This window comes from Neophocaena asiaeorientalis, unplaced genomic scaffold, assembly GCF_003031525.2.
Source record: "Neophocaena asiaeorientalis asiaeorientalis breed wild unplaced genomic scaffold, Neophocaena_asiaeorientalis_V1.1 scaffold447, whole genome shotgun sequence".
NCBI classification, from domain to species: Eukaryota; Metazoa; Chordata; class Mammalia; order Artiodactyla; family Phocoenidae; genus Neophocaena; species Neophocaena asiaeorientalis.
Window position 1 is genome coordinate 1,770,086 of NW_020174372.1, and position 21,139 is coordinate 1,791,224.

The following is a 21,139-nucleotide window of genomic DNA, read 5'->3' on the forward strand; positions in this document are numbered from 1 at the left end:
AACAGCAACAAAAAAGATAAATTTAACTTCATCAAAATTAAAAACTTTTGGGCAGGCTGAGCCTGCACATCCGGAGCCTGTGCTCCGCAACGGGAGAGGCCACAACAGTGAGAGGCCTGCGTACCACAAAAAAAAATAAATAAATAAATAAAAACTTTTGTGTGTGAAAGGACACTATCAACAGTGAAAAGGTAACCCACAGAATAGAAAATATTTGTACATCATATATCAGATAAGGGATTGAGATCCAGAATATATAAAGAACTACTACAAATAAACAACAGCAAAAAGCCAAACAACCCAATTTTTAAAACATGGCCCAAGAACTTGAATAGCACTTCTACAAAGAAGATGTACAAATGGCCAATAAGCATATGAAAAAATGCTAAAGATCACTAATCATTAGGGAAATGCAAATCAAAATCTCAATGAGATAGCACTTCACACCCATTAGGATGATGATTAAAAAGGAAAGAAAAAAAAAATAGAAAATAAGAAGTGTTGGCAAGGATATGGAGATATTAAAAGTCTTGCACACTGTTGGTGGGAATATAAAATGGTGCACCTGCTATGGAAAACAGTATGGATGTTCCTTAAAAAATTAAAAGGAGAATTACCGTATGATCCAGCAATTCTACTTCTGGGTATTTACCCAAAAGAACTGAAAGCAGGAAATTGAACAGATATTTATAAATACCTCCATGTTCATAGCAACATCATTCACAATAGCCAAAAGGTAGGAGCAACACAATGTCTATCTGTGGATGAATGGAAAACAAAATGTGGTCTGTGCATACAATGGAACATTATTTAGCCTTAAAAAGGAAGGAAATTCTGACACATGCTACATGGATGAATCTTGAGGACATTATGCTGAGTGAAACATGCACGTCACAAAAGAACTTGTATCATTCCACTTATATAAAGTACCTAGAGTTGTCAAATTCACTGAGACAGGAAGTAGGGTGGTGGTTACCAGAGGTTGGGAGGAAGGAGTATAGAGGGTTATTATTCAATGGATATGGAGTTTCACTTTGGGATAATTAAAAATTCTGGGAAAAAAATTCTGGAAATAGGAAGTGGTGATGGTTGCAAATATTGTGAATATAGTTAATGCCACTAAATTGTACACTTAAAAGTGGTTAAAATGGTAACTTTTATGTTATGCATAATATAACAAAATAAAAAACAACTTACCAGAATGATAAGAAAAATAGTAATGTTCTGGATGAACAGTTCTGAACCAGGGGGCCAAGATGGACTGTCAGGTATATCATGAATAATTCATAACTAACAATAACTTAAGAAACAGTGAAAAACTTCTTTACAAATGAGAGATGCTATTAGTATAAGAATATCAGTCTTACATTCTTTCCTATATGCGTATAAGCAGAAGAGAAAGAAGTAGAGTTTAACCTACACTGTATACAGGTCTAGGCTCACCTATGAAACTTGCCATGTATAGGAATATCATCTGATACATTTGTGGGGGTAGGGAAACAGTTGAGAATTACAGTTCTGGACCAAAGGATCATAGCACCAGTCAACCAAGCAAAGCTTGACTCTCTTCTACACCATGCAGGGAACTCACTACCTCTCCAGGTAGGCTTTACTTGGGGCAGCATTAAGGACTAGAGTTCTTCTTGTGATAGGTTAAAATCTGCCTCCGTGTAGCTTCAACAATTCTGGGTGGTCTACTCATTCATATCAAACAAAGCAAGCTGACTCTCTTTCTTAATGTCAGCACCTTGAAGAATATGTTCAGAAACACTGCATTGCCCATATGCCCTCCCCAGATATTTTTCTCTCTTCAAAGCTAGAAATCCTTCAGGGACGTCCCTCGTGGTCCAGTGGCTAAGACTCCATGTTCCCAATGCAGGGGGCCTGGGTTCGATCCCTGGTCAGGGAACTAGATCCTGCGTGCCGTGCCGCAACTGAGAGCCTGCATGCCGCAACTAAAAGATCTCACCTGCCGCAACTAAGACCCGGCACAGACAAATAAATAAATATTAAAAAAAAAAAGTTAGAAATCCTTCATTCTTTCAAGTCCTCTTCACATGAACTCACTCTCATCTGTGCACACCTCATCTGAATAAGACAGACAGCCCCCATCTTTTCATGGAAACTCTGCTGCTCTAAACACCACGTGACCTGCTTCCCTGAGACGGGCCGAGGAAGGCATCGCAAGGTAAACCAGCTGACCTGACTATGTTTGTTACCAACAAGGCATCACAAAGTTTACAGTCAAGCTCCCGTTCCTCCATGTCTTTCTTTTCCTTGTTTACAAAGGGCAGAAATCTAACATGGTTTCTTTCCATGCGTATGACTGGCCTATAGAATCTGTTGGTTTGGATTTTTTTTAAACAATAACATAGTTAAAATAAATGAACTTAGAAGCTTACTTTCTTCCCCCTTTAGTTGGTTGGTTGGTTGTTTACCCCAGCGTTCAGGCTTAGGCTGTTACCAGGGCCCAGAGAGTGAGTGTCACCCGACATTTCCAACAGGCCCCTGGACAGCAGGAGGCGCTGTTTCCCAGGACCTGCCCAGGCCCGCTGGTACTGCTTACACCCCTGTGTTTTGAGTGCCTGTCACTGCTTTACAACCGCCTTCCCCTTCATTATTCCATTTGGACCTCATTACCCCCACCCAACCTGGTTGGTAGGCAGACGTTTGTGTCCTAAGTTAGAGGGGAGGAAACACCACCCCAGGCTTACTCGTTACAGCCACGTGGCGGTTTGCTTTGCCTTCATCTATCACGTCCATGACCTCCTCGGGGCTTGACACAAACCGCTCGGTGCACCCCTGCAAGACAGCCAGATCAGGTTGGTCATGGAAAAACTGAAAAGCAACATGACTTTGAAACAACTAAACATTTTCCCACTTCTCTTCTAGAGCTGCCAATCCAGAGAAAGGCTGCACTGTCGACCCAACAACTTTTCCTCCTCGCCTAGGGCTTGCAGTGTACATTAAAAAGAAGTCTGGGGCTTCCCTGGTGGCGCACTGTTTGAGAGTCTGCCTGCCGAAGCAGGGGACACGCGTTCGTGCCCCGGTCCGGGAGGATCCCACATGCCGTGGAGCAGCTGGGCCCGTGAACCATGGCCGCTGAGCCTGCGCGTCCGGAGCCTGTGCTCCGCAACGGGAGAGGCCACAACAGTGAGAGGCCCGCGTTCCGCAAAAAAAAAAAAAAAAGTCCGAGCAAACGCTAGGAAACCCAGAAGTAAACCACAAAATAAATGCCAGATTTTAGGTACATATCCATACTCATCAGCAGTGGAGACAGAAAATAAAGAAGGAAACCAATGACGGAAAAAGAAATGGATGAAATCTTGCTTTGCCTTTCAATCTAGCCACCAACTTTAATTAGATACTGAAGTTGTAGACATAATGCTATGACAGGCTTCTCCTAAGTGCAAAGCATGAGCAATTGTACTCAGTACCAAAGCCTCTTTAAATGTGAATAATGTTCAGTTCTCCAGTTCTTACCTCATGTGATTTGACATCTGTGATATACTTACATAGAAACAACTGAAGAAATGGAAAGTCAGTTTTTTTAACCAGATGAATATTAAATATAAGGAACATGATTAAATATCTATATGCAGTTTATAAGGTAATATTCTGGGCATCTCATGTAATAATTATGACAGTGATTGGAGGGAAATCAATTGCATAATCAATCAAGTTTTCCTCATACCTTTACGTACGGGACTCTGTTTTTATCTTCATGAACAGCCAAGTTTGTCTTGGATACTACAGAGATGATAATGATGACATGCAAAGAAGAAAACAAAAGTTAAAGACCCTGTATTGGAGAAAAAATCGAAATTGTTACAGAAGATAGGTAAATCTAATCACTTTGCAATGACTCAAGTTAAAGCTTTAGCTGAGAATAAGCAGATAGCCTGAAGGCGATAGAACATCTCTATAAATTCCTTAAGCAGAAGTGCTGTACATCATGCCAACCTTTCTGGACTTCAGTTACAGAACAAACAAAAGACAAGAATTCGGGTTACTCACCATCGAGTAAGTCCCTGATTTTGTCCAGGTAGATTTCAAAATAGGAAACCTGATTAAAAACAAATTGATTTTGAAACAGAAATGCCACCCTGTATTTCAAAAACATCATTATTAGAACTCGTAAAAGCTTTTTGTTATGCCACAAAGGGTAAGAAGAGCTCTACAAAGTGAAGATTCAGAGTCTAGAGGGCGGAGCCCCAGCCCACTCCCCTGGCCTCCTGCTTCCTGCTTGTCAGCTAGCTCTACAAGTCCCTGCTCAATGGGCCACTCTCCATCCCCACATCAGAGTTCCCTTCACTTCCGGCCAGGTGTTATTTACATCCTGTGCTAGACAGCCTTATAGGAGGACTCTACCTTTTCACCTTAGATGAGCACCAAGCAAACTTCTAGGTATGACAACAGCTAGAACAGAACATGTCCTTTGCAAGTAACTGTCAAAAATCAGTAGACCTGGGCTTCCCTGGTGGCGCAGTCGTTGAGAGTCCGCCTGCCGATGCAGGGGACATGGGTTCGTGCCCGGGTCCGGGAAGATCCCACACGCCGTGGAGCGGCTGGGCCCGTGAGCCATGGCTGCTGAGCCTGCGCGTCCGGAGCCTGTGCTCCGCAACGGGAGAGGCCACAACAGTGAGAGGCCCGCGTACCGCAAAAAAAAAAAAAAAAATCAGTAGACCTCACCTCAGGCATGACATTAACAGCCTCTTCAGACCAGGGAGGGAGCATGTTCCAAACATTCACATGAAGAAGGTGGGGAGGGGGATAAGGGCAGTTTGCTTGGAACTACAGAACAGTAGCAGGGAGAGAGCTGGTGATAGTGGCCAGCTTTGCGGAGCCCAGGAAGGATCCGAGCAAAGTGCAATTTAATGAAACACAACGAGCCTGTGAGGGGAAAGGACGCCTTCCAACGAGCTATTCTCAAACCTCAGTCCCAGCACTGCCTATATCAGCATCTCCCACGGCGTCTGTTTAAACTGCCCTGAACCCTACTGCAATCCTGAATCAGAATCTCCAAGAACAGGATTCAGGAATCCACTCCTAAACTCCCCAGGTGATTCTTAGGCGAATCTGGATACGTGATCTTGGAGATTTAATTCACAAGTAACCAAGACCCTAGACCTCAGTGTTCCCATCTGTCAAATGAAGCCATTCGACGGGATGATATCAAAAATTCTCTCTAGGATTCTGTACTGTCTACACTTGCCATCGGCAGACCAGATCAACTGTCCTCTCCCTCAAGTTCATGGGGTTTTTTTCTTGAAATCTAAACAGAGGATTGAGCCAAAAAGGTGTTTTAAAAGTTGAAAAGTAGTTGTAAAGTTGGGATGTAACTCTACCTGTGAAATCTCACCCCTATATCCCAGCTCTGGACCGGTCCTGCCTCGAGGCAGGGGAAAGTGAAAACTCCCTAACCCAGCACTAGTCCCAACCCAGCTCAGCCCTGGTTCATTATCTTTTGTCCGTGTCTCAGGCTGGAACCTCCTGATGCCTCGTTTCTCTGAGATCTGGGGTCCTGGCTTCAAACGCTGGAATCTGTAGCTGAGCATCCTCTCCCTAACAACCTCTGCCTGCTTGAATGTCTGTCAAACAGCCCTGTCACTGACCCTCTCTGTCACAGAGACAACTACCTGACCTTTGAAAGACCTACTGCTCTGGAAACCTCTCCCTGTGGCTGGAATCCTGGGGTCTGCTTGGCCTCTAACCTTAGACATTTCTAACCCAGCCCTTCTGCAGCCCACTCAATCCTGGTTCCAAACCATTTTATGTATTTCAGAATTGTCTGGTCTTCATTAAGACTTTTCTGTTATCTTTGAGATCTTAAGCTTGTGCCCTTACTTCCATAGGTTACAGAGAAAATTAATGACATCCAAAGACCAACTGTGAACTACATATTAGGAAATCTGGCAATTAGAATCTTGTTCATTTAATATAAGTAGAAAGAGAATCCTGATTTATTAGTTTCTTTTTACCATAGCAGATAGTGGCTGCTTTGGGGTGGGGGGTTGAATTTTCTTATTTTTGTCACCTCAAGTACTTTGTAAAACCAGATGGAAGAAAAACAAATAAGCACTGTTTGGCACTAGGAGAAAGCATGTTCAGAAATAATGTTTAAAACCTCTGTGAAAAAAAAAAAAAAAAAAAAAAAAACCTCTGTGAGACCAGTCAGAATGGCCATCATCAAAAAATCTACAAACAATAAACTCTGGAGAGGGTGTGGAGAAAAGGGAACCCTCTTGCACTGTTGGTGGGAATGTAAATTGATACAGCCACTATGGAGAACAGTATGGAGGTTCCTTAAAAAACTAAAAATAGAGCCACCATATAACCCAGCAATCCCATTCTCGGGGCATATACCCTGAGAATACCATAATTCAAAGAGTCATGTACCACAGTGTTCACTGAAGCATTATTTACAATAGCCAGGACATGGAAGCAACCTAAGTGTCCATCGACAGATGAATGGATAAAGAAGATGTGGCACATATATACAATGGAATATTACTCAGCCATAAAAAGGAATGAAATTAAGTTATTTATAGTGAGATGGATGGACCTAGAGACTGTCATACAGAGAGAAGTAAGTCAGAAAGAGAAAAACAAATACTGTATGCTAACACATATATATGGAACCTTAAAAAAAAATGGTTATGAAGAACCTAGGGGCAGGACAGGAATAAAGACGCAGACATAGAGAATGGACCTGAGAACACGGCGGGGCGGTGGGAGGTGGGACGGCGCAGGGGGAAGGGCGGGGGAAAGGGTAAGCTGGGACGAAGTGAAGGAGTGGCATGGACATATATACACTACCAAACGTAAAATAGATAGCTAGTGGGAAGCAGCCGCATAGCACAGGGAGATCAGCTCGGTGCTTTGAGACCACCTAGAGGGGTGGGATAGGGAGGGTGGGAGGGAGGCTCAAGAAGGAGGGGATGTGGGGATATATGTATAGCTGATTCACTTTGTTATACAGCAGAAACTAACACAACATTGTAAAGCAATTATACTCCAATAAAGATGTAAAAATAAATAAATAAATAAAACCTCTGTGGGACTCACTTTAAGGAAGAGATTTTCAATATTGCCTTAATCAAGCCTCTTTTTCTTGTTTAAGCCTGTCACTACTCAGTTCAAAATAAGAAGCAGTCAATAACGAACCTGCTCATTTACAATTATTATTTGTGAAATAAGACAGCCTAACTACAAATGCAGGACAGGAAGCTGGACTGTAAAATTCAGCCCTAGACGTGAGTGTTCTTCCTCCTCTTCTTCCCCTTCATGCTGGGGCTATTTTTATCTTAATAAGATTCTAATATGAGACCTTATTTTGAGGGCAATAATTGGTTTAACATCTTACTCCAGGATTATCCCATAAGAGCCCTATAGTGGTTTAAGGTATTTAAACGCAAACAGCCTTAAAGATGCACTAAGCTCCCAAATCTTGATCCCATCAAAGCAACAAGTGTCTGTATCCTCAGATATAAAGAACTCTAGCAAGGAGGAGAAGCTGGCTTCAGCAAACAAAAGGAGCTGTAAAGAAAAAGATATGCTGGATGTACTTTATAATTGGGCAAACAGTTTCTGACTTGTTTAAATATAATTTGGGGAAGGTACACAGCAGAAATAAGTAAAGGTGGAAATTTAATACAATGGAACAGGTACTGCATGTGGGGTTGGTCAGATCAAGAATCTAAATCTCAACTCTGGGGCTTCCCTGGTGGCGCAGTGGTTAAGAATCCGCCTGCCGGGCTTCCCTGGTGGCGCAGTGATTGGGAGTCCGCCTGCCAACTCAACCACTGCGCCACCAGGGATGCCCCTGGCTCTGTATCTTTGAACTTCAGTTTCTCACCTCTAAAATGATGGGCCTAGGCACCTGGGTCCCAGCCTTCAAGGATGATCAGCCTCTTGGTTGATCTGCTCACCTCCAAGTCTGCTAACTGCCCCTTTCTCCTCCACCCCCTTGTCAAACCTGTCCCCAGTCACTGTGGTGGGGACCCTACCAGCCATGTACATCCTGGACACAGCTGATCGGAGTTGGGAGCAGGGGGTACCTACTGGAGGCTGGGCCAATGGGCACCTCCCCAGGGGAATGATGAATTGGAAATAAGGGAATGTAGAGCAGGAGCTGCCATGCACCCTCTTTCCCATACACAGAAAAGAGAAAGATGGTCTGAAACACGGGAAAGAAATTAAGCAAGAGGGTGGGGATTAAAGAAATTAAGAAACGTGGGGACTGTGATGGAGATGGAGTTACTTTTGGGGGTAATGAAAATGTTCTGGAAGTAAACAGTGATCATGGTTGTACAATTTTGAAGATATCCTAAAAACCATCAAACTGTACACTTTAAAAAGGTTAAATGTATGGTATGTGAACTATATTGCAATTTTTTTTAAGTTAAAAAAAAAATAGGAGGGCTTCCCTGGTGGCGCAGTGGTTGGGAGTCCGCCTGCCGATGCAGAGGACGTGGGTTCGTGCCCCGGTCTGGGAGGATCCCACATGCCGCGGAGCGGCTGGGCCCGTGAGCCATGGCCGCTGGGCCTGCGCGTCGGGAGCCTGTGCTCCAGCAGAGCCTGGATTTCTTACTTCTCCACAACTCCCCGCCCCCATGCCTGCTGTCAGATTCTGTATCTTACAACAACTTCCTCTATTTGCTTAAACAAGTAGCTTTCAGTCACTTGCAAACAAAGGCGTTCCAATGAATATACCCCTTCTACCAAATGTTATGAATTCACAGCTATAGTTGAGAGTAGAAATCTCTCTTTCAATTCAAATTTAAGCCAGAACATAGGTTTGAAAAACAAAAACAAAAACAAGGAGGAAAAGAATTCCTTTTCCTAACATTTCTCAGAAAGCGCTCCTCAAAATACTAGTCTGTCATCCTCCAAGGAGGGTAAAGTATGTCCACAGTCAAATAACATAGTAAATATAATATAGTACATGTCCACTTTGCAGAACTGCATTACACGTTAGCATATTTAAGCTTGGGGTAAGTTTAACATTGTTCAAGAAAGCATTTTCCCAGCTAATTTGACCACATACGCCTTTTCCATCGTAGCCCACTGAGTAATAACATGAGGGATTGTATTCCATGGAACACACTTTGGGAAATGCTGTCCTCACCCAATCATGGACACAGGCCAGTCAGATCTACAGAAATCCACAGGGTAAAGGGTAGAATTCAGACAACTACCAAGATGATTCCATCCTAGAAAGGGCTTTGACTTTATCTCAGGATCTCCTCAGTATTAGCCTGAGTCATTAACTAATAAATATGGTTCTGCTGATCACAGGAATGTCACTTAAATTAGATAAAATCTTCTATGTATACATAAAAGAAAAGCAAAGAAACACAATCTGGGACTCAGTTTCTTCTCTTGGGACTCAATAATAGCACTTACCTTGATGTGGAACTCCAGGTTCTCGTCCATGGAATAGATGTGGTCAAAGATGTCGTGTGCGATCCTTGGGATGATGCCCATGAGTTGAGGGTCGTGTAGCTTCCCCTAGGGAGTGAAAAAGACAAACACAGGGAGCTAAAGAGTGCTGGGCAACATGTGAGAGGGAGAGAAGGGACCGAACCTGGGCTTCTTAAACAGGACTCCGTGGAACAGGGAGCACCACGCAGGACTGCCTGCTCCCTAGGAGATCCACCCGACCTACCAACAGACCGACAGTTAGCGGGGTAACTCAACCGGGCAGGGGAGAGCATGTCCTGCTGGCCTTGAAGGCCCCCAATATCCCCTCGTGCCGTCACTGCGGGCAGCAGATCAGTGTGTATGTGGGTGAGCGTGTGGGTAGGAAGGAGGGAAAGGGAGAAAGAAAGAGGTTACGTGTGTGACTGTAACATACTAAACGTGGGCTGTGTTTCGGAAATTTTACAAACTGACCAGAACCTGCAAATCCAAGTTAATCTGCCTTAATGAAATCACCTTGCGAGCTGATAGATACAGTTTCATTCACATCATCGTTGCTCAAAAATTTCTAAGAAACTTATGCTGGAAATACCTTCAGTAGCACTTGACACACCAATCAAGAAGATCCATTTTATCGATTTCTTTTTAAAATCTGTAATTCCCAGCCCGAACTGTTCCAAATAATTTTTGGCTGTTTCTAATACATAAATCTGCTTATAAAATATTCTCTTATTATTTCCCGGCCTTTTTCCATTTCTATTCATTTTACCTAAGGTGTGGATGGATCGGTGAATGTTTCTGTTATTTGGACTATCACTAAATCCATTTTCAAGATCCAGAATTTGCCACCTCTGAAGAGTTTCAAAAAGAGACAGCATAGGACCTGAAAGCAATTCCTAAAGAAGAGTTCTAGAAGTGTTTCAAGCAACAGGCTTAGCAAGGACCTCGGTGCACAACTCCCAGAGAGCCTTCTTCATGCCCACACCAAAGGAACACTTAAAAGTTCTATCACGGGTTAAACAACCCGTCGGCAGACAAACACACATCTAAAGTGATTGCCAGCAACTGTCTTCCCAGAGAATCACACATGCTTTTGAGAAGTTCTAAAACTCTAGGAAGAAACGGAACTGGAAGCAAAGCCAGTCTGCTCTTTAGTTTTCCAGGGATGCTCAACAGCCTTTACAACTTTGATGAATACATCTTTGTTCAAAATCTGCCCAATACCTGCCAGATCTGCTTTGTTTTCCTCAATCAAGTCCTCTTTTTCTTTCAGAGGTTCACTGCCTAGTGCTTCTCTAACAAGATGACTTCCGAGCCAACATTTGAATTACCAAAAGCAAGAAGTTGCATGAACCCTGGCACTGACTACAGGCCACAAAGCACTTTCCATTATGAGTCCTCCTTCACGCACCTGATTCCCGACCTTCCACTCTGTTCAAAGCAAGAGAAAAGCCAAATTCAGACACATTTGGCCTCTGGCTCTTACTCGGAAAACAGGTACTCTTCTGGAATGCCTCATCTGCTAAGGACCCTAAATCATTTCATGTGTTTCTATTGTTTTTTAGTTTAACTGTACACTCCCTAAAGGCAGGGTGGCCAGTGCATATGTATTTCCTCCCACTGCTTATGATACTTGGTATAGTATCTACTGCATAGAATTACTGTAGAATTTAAATTAAACAGGGCTTCCCTGGTGGCACAGTGGTTGAGAGTCCGCCTGCCGATGCAGGGGACGCAGGTTCGTGCCCCGGTCTGGGAGGATCCCACATGCCGCGGAGCGGCTGGGCCCGTGAGCCACGGCCGGTGAGCCTGCGCGTCCGGAGCCTGTGCTCCACAACGGGAGAGGCCACAACAGTGAGAGGCCCGCGTACCGCAAAAAATATAAATAAATAAAAAAAAATTAACTTAAACAGTATATATAATGTACTTACTGACAATAAATGTTGTTATTCGCTCATGATACATCCCCTCAAGAAGTTGCTGGGGTTTACTTGACTTGAAGAGTCTGAAAACATGTTTCCACCCCAAACCATTCATATATATATCTAATGAAAACAAAACCAAATCACTGGTTTTGTTTTATGATGGCCTTTTCTTTTATGTTTTATGATGGTCTCCTAGATCATCATAAAACATGTAACAAATCAAATATTGGACCCCACCTGCTCTGGAGTATGGAATTCCCTGGCAGAAATGGTACCTACAGTGAAAACACAGTCAAATGCGACACCACTGGGCCAATCTGACTCAAGAGGGTCCAAAGAGTGCCCTCCACGCTGCCACCCAGAGCTCTTTAATAATTCATCATAATCCTTTAGCTTCTCTTCAGTGGCCCACAGCCAAAGAAGAATGATCAAGAATCCAAAAATCATTTATAATTGACTCAAATCTGTTTCCCTAGATGCTTTCCCTTTCAACGGATTTATCTTCCAATTGATTCTGGGTGCACACAAGTATTGACATCCCTTGTTGGCTTTTGGCAGGGTAAGAATCAAGGCAGAGCCAGGATGAGTCTGGACACTTCCTGTTTTGTTGCCCTGAAGACCCAACCCGAAAATCACATGACAAGGAGCACACGTTCATTTGGAGAACACCTAATAATACCCCCGTCCCCACAGTGACACAGGGATGTCCAAGTCTACCACAGGTTTGGGGGCTGGGATGCTTGCTCTAGCTCATAAACCCAGGAGTGGTGAGGGCCTTTATACTCAGTAAACTAAGGCTGCCCAAACAATCTGTGTATGTGTGTGTGTGTGTGTGTGTGTGTGTGTGTGTGTGTGTGTGTGTGTGTGGTGTTAATGTACATGGTGTGTAGTGTGTGTTATGTGTGGTATGTGTGCGTGTGGGTGTGGTGTTAATGTACATGGTGTGTAGTGTGTGTGTGGGTGTGGGTGTGTGGTATGTGTGGTGTGGGTGTGTGTAGTGCTGACTTCTGTGGTGGTGATGTATGTAGTTTGCGTGTGCTGTGGCTGTGTGTTCATGCAGTGTGTGTGTCTGCAGTATATGTGGTGTGTGCAGTGTGTGGGTGTGAGTGGCATGTGGATGTATGTGCAGGGCTATCGATGGGTGGTGGGTGTGTGGCATGGAGGGGTGTGGGGTATGTGCGTGGCGAGGACGGATGTGTGTGGTGTGTGTATGAGACAGGGAGGTGTTCCAGAAAGGTCTTCACTGCATCTATGTTGACTGCTTTGCAAATGAAATGCACATGTACACATACAATAAACAGTCACCTCAGGCAATAAAAGGTGGTCAGGAGGCAAAGAGCTATAGAAACTCAGAGAACAGAAAAGTCCCTTCCAGCTGGGGTGATATGGATGGCTTCCTTGAGAAACACCAAATCCTGAGGGATGAGTAAGATTAAGGACGGACAAAGAGGATGTGGGCAGAGGAGAGGAGATGGGAGTAAGAGAACAAAGGTAGGAACTGAGAGAACAACGACAAGTTTAGTCGGCTGGAGCATCAGGGATGGACTCGAGGGGAATGTCCCACTCTGTCTTCTCGTTTCTCCCAGAAAGCAAAAAGAAGAGACATTTTAATGCTTGCATCCTGTATAATCCTCTTCAAAAACTTCCCACTTCTGAAGGTGGCCTTCTCGGAGCACACGTGAAAGCAGAAAGCAGACCCAGGCCACTGGTCACAGAACAAGACTTCCTTTGTTCCAGCCCCAGTGGCCGCCTCAGCCTCCCAAGCAGGACAGAGTTTCCTGAAACACTTAAGATGGGAGAGCAGGGGGCCTGTCAGCGCAAGGGCACCAATGCACTCAGATAGGCTCATTAAAAATCACTTGGCAACTCCTCACAGCAGGGCAGCCCGCACCCTTCCAGGGCCTCCAGGTGTCCCTTTGGGCAGAAGGAAAAACACTGTGTGTCTCCATCCATCTAAATCCGTGTGCAGAACAGGGCCACAAAGTGAGGCACGGGGCCGAGAGAAGCCCTTCCCAGCCTCCCGCACTGAACAAAGGCCCAGCCCTCTCTTCCCCGGGCAGCCGGCACCCAGGGACCTCTCTTTCAACCCCCCCCTGAGCGCTGCCTGCCAGAGCCCAGCCAGGGCCCAGTGCACCAAGGGTCCTATGGAGCTTAGCACCAACACTGCCAAGTATTTCCTCTTTGCACTGAAAATCCGCCTGAAACGCGCCATTTTCAGAAGCTAATCTTTCCAATTTTATGTCGGCTCATCTGTTTGTTCCCCTCAGGAGAAGGTATGGAATCACCATTGGATGTCAGACCCAAAATGGAGGGGATTAAAATGAAAAACAGCTTTTAAATGTGACACTTTCTGTCCATTCAGGGAATTAACAGCCCCTTGCAAAAGCCTTTAAAGGATCACAATGTGTAATGCTGAATACATAAAATCCTCCTTTCAGATGGTGAGAGCCCTGCGGGGTTTTTTTAAAATTTAATTGCATTCCAGGATCTTGGGTTTCCTGGTCTCCTACAGTCTCTGGATTTCAGCTTGGGGTTCCTCCTTTCCTCTGTTTTCCTCTAAAATATCCCCTACCTTTTCTCCGACCTAAAATCACCCAACAGAAAGAGACAGATGAAGCGTGTGTAGGGAGTGAGAAGGTGCTCGGAAAGGACCCACAGCCACCCCTCTCCTTCCTCCTGTGGGCCTAAGCATGTGATCCTTCAAAGTCACGATGAAGAAAAGCAGCTCATTACTAGCAACCTTTTAAAACTGGCAAGGATGGAAAGGAGACAGAATTTAGGCAACTGTTAGAGTGGCCCGCACAGAATCCCATTCTCTTTAGGTCCCGTGGCTCCCTCTGGACCCACAGCACTGCTCCAGGAGTTGCGTGGCTGACACCGTGAGTCACAGAGGGCTGGCGATGCCCTCATTTAATAAGACGTCTCCAATTTTAGTGTGAAAGAGCTGGCATACCTCTTTGCCATCTCCTCACACCCACCTACCCCTGCCATACACACAAAACACAAACTAAAGTTTTACTCTGGGGACAGGTCTCTCCTTTGATAGTTTACAATTTAAATTTCTGACATTTAGCAAACACCTTGTATTTCCCAAAGACGAATTAATCCCAAAGCTTAAAAGGTCACTCATAGAGGCATTTTTGTAAGATGTGGGGGGATTTTAAATATAGCATTTTTTGTATTGTATATTGTGTGGTAACTTTCCAAAGAACTAAGGAATGATTCCCTCATGAGAAGCCATCTCTTAATCAATCAATCAATCTCTCTCTCTCTCTCATGCCTTATGAACCATGAAGAAGGTTCTGTCCATGGTTACTGGAGTGGGTGGAACTTAGGAAATATATGTCACTGCGGCTTTTCTAGCACCTAGAAGGTTAAGGGTCTGGGGCCCAGGAGGAGAGACAGGCGAGGGGCCAGAGCCGGAGAGTGGGGACGGCCGTGCCTGTACCACCATTTCCAAGGAGTACTGCAGTAGGATGTGAGATGCAGAGAAGAGAGACGGAAAGGCTCAGGTGTCAGGAAACAGTCCTGCTCCGTCTAGAAAAGGTGGCAAATAAACCTCGTGCTTCCTTTAATCCGTACAATCTCTGAACCACTCTGTCTCCAGCAAAATGGGGGGGAAGCGAGTCAACACAACAGGAGTGAGATCCCCAGAGGCACACCCCACACTTGAAATTGATGTGAACAGAACATCAGAGCCCTGAGGATTTTAGCCTCGAGCCTTTGAAATCTCTTCTTCAATAGCAATGATTCATAAGCTAAACCCATTCTGCAGCAGCGTCTCAGTGACATTCCCAAGAGTAAATGAAAAACATAAGCTTGAAGGATTAAGGATTCATCTTACCCTGTTGCTTGTAAGCTGAATTCCCCAAACTTCCTCTGTGTCGTTTCTTATAATAACTGCTCTTCACCTCTCCTCACCTGTCAGGTGGGCCCAGCCTTTAGAAGAATTATCCAGCCCCAAAGGCCACATAGGAGTCCAATCCATGGCAAAAAGCAGGAAAAGAAGAGGTAAAGGGGACCAATTTTGTCTGCAGGCGCGCCTTGTCTGGAAGACAGCCTGGAGCCACAGAGCTCCAGGGCTAACAGTTAGAGCTGGTGTCACACCCTCAAGTGCACAGAGAGACCAGGTGTGTAAGTCTGCGGGGAAGGATGCTGAACACTTGCTCACAATGTGCGTGGAGGGCCCAGCCCCACAAACGTGGGTCAGCCAGGGCCACCATGAGGCTATCATTTTCACAAATACTTTATCAAAGCCTTCCTAGGTGACCACCATGGTCCCACACAATAGCAATGTGAGTAAAAAGGTGAACAAGACATTGCAGAGCACTGCTCCAGTGAAGCTTACACTTTATATTATGGTGAAATTTCACCCAGAGTTGCTAAATCTTCAGCATTTTCAACCAATGTTGGACACTTAGAATTATTTGAAACCATCCCATTTTAAACACTGCCTGCGATTAAAAACAAACAAAAAAAACCCCACAAAAAACACTGTGCAGATCTAACAAAAATATGTCTGTGGGCTGCATTTGGTCCACAAGCCAACTTCTCTCAACCTCTGACCTACCATTTTTCATTTATTCAGAAGAGACTCACCTCCCCAGAGGCCCTTCTTAGACTAAATGATTTTCACAGCAGACTTTCTCAGTAAGATTGGGGCAGCAGTCCACAGGGATACTCACACCACTGTTTAGCTTATCGATGATATTTTAAATAGAATTTATTATTCCTATTTTGACAGAGCTATCAGCAAAGGATTTTCTAAAATACTGAACTCCTGAGATTTTATTACTCAACAATATTTTTAAAACTCCTCAAAGACACAAAAAATTGTGACACAAACATAACCATCCCTTAACCATCTACTGCCCAGTCAAAAAGCCGCACGCATCTCGCATTTTGCTGGAAGCACCACTTCCGTTCAGTCATCTCAGAGACGACATAACAGCACGCTGCAACCTTACCTCCATGGTGTGCGTTTTTCCTGATGATGTCTGTCCATACGCAAAAATTGTCCCATTATAACCCTCAAGGACATCTGTGAGCAAGAAAAAAAAATTAAAATTAACTCATTACTTTGATTGCATGCTAGTGCTGGTTGCCTGTTTTAACATTGCATTTTCCAAATGGCCCATCTCATTTTTCACACAAATGATGTATTTCAACTCCATGTGCATTTTAAGTAGAATTGTGAGATAAAAGCAGGAACGAGGGCCTCCACTGCTCCACAAAATAAAAATAAATGGACTCACACGGCTACAGAATATATTAATGAAGAAGGAGGCAGACACACTTTCTCCTGGTAACATCAAAATCGAAACAGGTATCGAGCAGTGTATTTTCTTTTTAGTAGAAAGGTATTTGAGTTTTCTTCTCCACGTTGATCTCTTGAGGTCAGTTGAGGTGGGAAAAAAAACCCCAAAACATTATCGTGACCTGAGTGTCTGGAGTGAGGTGTAGAATAGGATTTCTCTCCTGAAGATCTGATTTGGGTCGGTTTAAACCCTGGCCCCGGCGGGCTCCTTGGGGAGGTTTCTTGAGAAGGCCATGCTAAGCCCCTTCAGAGCAGAGCTACTCCACAGCTGGGGGGACAGGGTCCCACTCTGTAAACTGAGACACACGGTGACAATCCGATCAGCCCGGAAACCAACTGGGTCCTGACTCGAATTTAGGGACTCTGTTTTTTCAGTGACTGTGCTAGCAAGATGACCCTGGCCCAAGAGCATCGGGAATTTCTTTCAGTTACACAAGAAGCAGACTGTGCCACACGCTGCAGGCTGCTTCCCTCTCTCTCATCCAGGGACGAGGGGAGGCGTGCGGACAGATGGACTGACGCTGCTATGAGCTGATGATTATCTGTGGGAATTCTTTCAAAGCAGCAAAGGTGATTAAAATATATTTAGTGCTCATTTCCCTCGATCCTACTTCATCCACAAAAACATCACTGAAAGCGGAATGATGCATAATTAATATTCCCTGACCCACCATCTCTATATAAAGGGAGGAAGTCCTCATTCCTAAAAGCACGGAGGGGTGGGGACAGGAGCCCCATAAAGGGGTGTCCTCTCCAAGGCCATTTACAGAAAAATCAAGCCAGCCAATCAGCTCCATCTATTTCAGGCCCTGATTAAGTTGGTTTGTTTGCTTTTTTGGTCTCTCTCAATTTTATGATGCTGGTTAGTTTCTGTTGTTTTGTTGGGTCTTTTTTTTTTTTTTGCGGTACGCGGGTCTCTCACTGCTGCGGCCCCTCCCGTTGCGGAGCACAGGCTCCGGACACGCAGGCCCAGTGGCCATGGCTCACGGGCCCAGCCTCTCGGCGTCATGTGGGATCCTCCCGGACCGGGGCACGAACCCGTGTCCCCTGCATCAGCAGGCAGACTCTCAACCACTGCGCCACCAGGGAAGCCCCTGTTGGGTCTTTTAAAAAAATTTTTTAATACACATTGTACTGGTCTGAGGTTTTGCAGTGTGAACTGGGATCAGAAAAGAAAGCAGGATTTTTCCTCGGGTAGTTAAAAAAAGAAAAATTAAGTGGCAGTTTTTTTTTAATCCTGGCAGCCCTCAAGAGTTTGTGTCAAGCTATATTGAGAGAGAGAAAATGTTCGCACGTATCCAACTTCTGGTAATGGTTTCCCTGGTAACGGGGGAAGCAAAAACGTGAAGACTACAGTGTAAGGGTTGGAGGTTCATGCTTCAGTTTTCTCAAAAATGCCAACTTGCCCAGAGAAAAGATTTCTACAGTCTGAAAATGGTGGCCGGAGTGGAGAGCTTCTACACAACCACAAATGTGACAGGCTTTCAGGGACCAAAGAAAGTGGTCTCCACCCTTGGTCGTTGTTTTCAAATTCTACATATCCATGGCACAAACAACTCCAGACAATGAGAATGCCAGCCACAATCCCAGCGCTAAAGCTCCTGTTTATTAGAGACTAAACCTCTCCCCCCACACTGAAAGGGCTTTCTTTCTTAAGTCCCTGTGGAGGAAGTAGCCTGGGATGACCCCTTACCTCAGGTGTTGGGGCAGGAAGACGGCAGCCAAGGCCAGGGGTCCAGCTCCCTGGGTTCCTCATCGCAGCCGCTGGCCACCCTACTCATTCGCCTGCACACAGAGGTGGCCCTGAACAACTGCCCCACGCTGAAGAAACCTCAGCTCAGAACCCAGCTCTGCAGATGGGAGAAAACCCAGCACCTGCTTCTTCCTCCGCCAGGAAGCAATGGGACCAAGGCATCTGAATTTTGCCCCGCAGACAACCCCCAGGCTCAGTCCACCCCTCTAAATCCACCCTCACTAAGAGAATGCACCATCCTCCTAACTCCTAGTGAGTCACTGCTCGACAGACTCCCTCAGGTTAAGGACTGGGGCACATATATGCAAACAAGAGCTCATGGACAGCATCGCTTGTTTGGGGTAGAGAGTTGAGAGGCACATGAGACTCTTACTTGGAGAATCCCTGATTCTTTGCTGTGGCTATTTCAACACTGCGGGCAATTTTTTAGTTTTTTTTTTTTTTTTTTTTTGAGAAAAAGAGAAGCCCATTAGGACAAACTCCATGTGGCCTTTTTTTTTAACATCTTTATTGGAGTATAATTGCTTTAGAATGTTGTGTTAGTTTCTGCTGTATAACAAAGTGAATCAGCTCTCACCCTCCCTATCCCAGGGATACCACCCTGCATTTTGCAGCCCTCTAGGTGGTCACAAAGCACCGAGCTGATCTCCGAGCTGATCTCCCTGTGCTATGCCGCTGCTTCCCACTAGCTATCTATTTTACGTTTGGTAGTGCATATATGTCCATGCCACTCTCTCACTTTGTCACAGCTTAACTTCCCCATCCCCCGTGTGGCCTTAAGTGTTCAGAATCATGTTACAATTAATTTGTTGTTGGAGAACCTACCTCTGGTGCTCAAGGTTGAACAGGGCTGATGCCGCCCTCTATCAACTGGATTCCGAAACAGAAGGTAATTTTAAAAGAAAACAGAAAACTCTTCAAACCCAGTGTTCTCTACTTTCTTCCAAACTCCAGGTCTGGGGGATTTTGTTTGTTGTTGAGGCTGTATTTGCTTATGAGAGGAGAGGAGAGGCTGGGAGGGGGGCGCAGCACAAAAGTGCATCTGGGGCTGGACCACTGAGATACGGAGAGATGGACACCCGCCAAGCACAGAGAGATGAGGGAACAGGCCTGTGCTCGGTGCCACTGAGCCACACAACCAACGCGCCTGCCTCTCGCTGAAACAGCCCACAGAAAGGCACTTTCATCACGCTGAGGGACAGGTCCTGGGGCCGAGGAGAGCATTTGTTTCAGAGTCTCCACCATAACATAATGACTGTTTCTATACACCAGCCACAGAGCCAGGAACCAGCCCAGCTGGACAGAACCTTTCTTTGTGATGGAGTCTGGCGTGATGTGACCTCAGCTCACACCACACAGCCAGCGGCGCCCCACGAGCACAGCACACGTCCATCGAGCGGCCAAGCAAACCCAAAAGAGAGTCCACAGCGGGTGGGAAGAGCCCTGGGAGGGAGGAGTGGAACGGAGTCCTTAAAAATACTTGCTGCTTCCCGGTGCAGCCTTTAGAGCCAAGCTTTCCATCCTAGGTTTTATTAGTTCTGAGTCCAGGTCTTGCTGAAGCAGAAGAGTTAGTTCCATTATCAGGTAAGAATCTGGGGAAGACATAATCATACCTACACACCAGGGTGCCTGAGGAGGCTGCTGTGGCCTCCTATAGACTCTGCAGGTGAAACAGTGGCCTGGTCGTGGCACCAGAGCCCCTGGCAATAGTGGCTGCAACTCATCCCTGGCTTGGAATCCTAAGGCTTTTGCCAGCCAACCACACTACTCAGGCAGGCGGTGCCCAGAGAACGCAGAGACCGTTCTGCCAAATGCCAGAGGCCAACCAGGATACTGGCCCCACCAGTCCGAGGGCAGGCACTGTGCCCAGGTGAGGGCGTGCAGCGTCTTCAGAATGGAAGTGTGTCTCACTGTCGGCAGACAGCCAGGGCCACCCTTCAGCTCTGGAACCCAGTCTCCGTTCTCCGTTCTCTCCCCTCTCCCCTTCCCCACCGCCATTCCTACCCCTGTCTTTTTGCAATGTGGTCCATATGGCCTGATGGAAAAGGAACAACTCATAAAATAATTATCAAATGCTCATTATGGGCCCACCAGAAAAGTGGGGGCAGGATAGTAAAATTCAAGTAGGTCAGATGAACTCAGGTTCAAGGCCCAGCCTCGCTTCACTACTCCCTCAATGACCTGGCCAAGTTACTTCACCTCAATTTCCTCTTTAGTACAAAGGGAATAATAATGCTCACACCTCATAAAGTTGTAAAGATTTAAAATGCAATAACATGTGTAAAATGCATACAGGGTGCCTGACAGATAACAGCAGCTAAATAAATATAATTCTTCTTAAGAGTCATATATAATAAAATAATAAAATAGATCTGATAATATCCTAAGCTTGTGATTCTTCAATGGGTCCACATCACCTATAAGATAAAGCCCTTCAATTTCTATCAAATTCTGGTCCAGTCTAACTTTTCAGGTCTCATAGCCATGCACCCTGTACCATTCTAAGCTGCCCATATAATTTGGGTCTTTATGCTTTTGCTTTTGCTATTTCTTCTGCTTGTACCACCCTGCATTTTCTATGCTCCTCAGAACCCAACCTTTCCAAGAAGTCTTAATTCTCCAGTCCTCCTCTCTACCCACCAAAACCAGTAGTGACTTTCTTCTGTGCTCCCATAGCATTTTGCACACACCCATTCTAAAGCACATAATCCCCACATGTAT

At 45.2% G+C, this 21,139-nt stretch overlaps 1 protein-coding gene across 1 annotated transcript in view; it reads right to left on the reverse strand.

The window, feature by feature from the left end:
• KIF5C (kinesin family member 5C) overlaps positions 1 to 21,139 on the reverse strand; it is a 160,279-nt gene that overhangs the window by 81,748 nt on the left and 57,392 nt on the right. The window contains exons 3-7 of the mRNA XM_024756264.1: positions 16,316 to 16,389; positions 9,409 to 9,513; positions 4,018 to 4,066; positions 3,695 to 3,750; positions 2,715 to 2,802 (exon numbers count right to left, since the gene is read on the reverse strand). Of these exons, the coding sequence (XP_024612032.1) occupies positions 2,715 to 2,802; positions 3,695 to 3,750; positions 4,018 to 4,066; positions 9,409 to 9,513; positions 16,316 to 16,389 (372 nt within the window). The remainder of the gene's footprint in view (positions 1 to 2,714; positions 2,803 to 3,694; positions 3,751 to 4,017; positions 4,067 to 9,408; positions 9,514 to 16,315; positions 16,390 to 21,139) is intronic.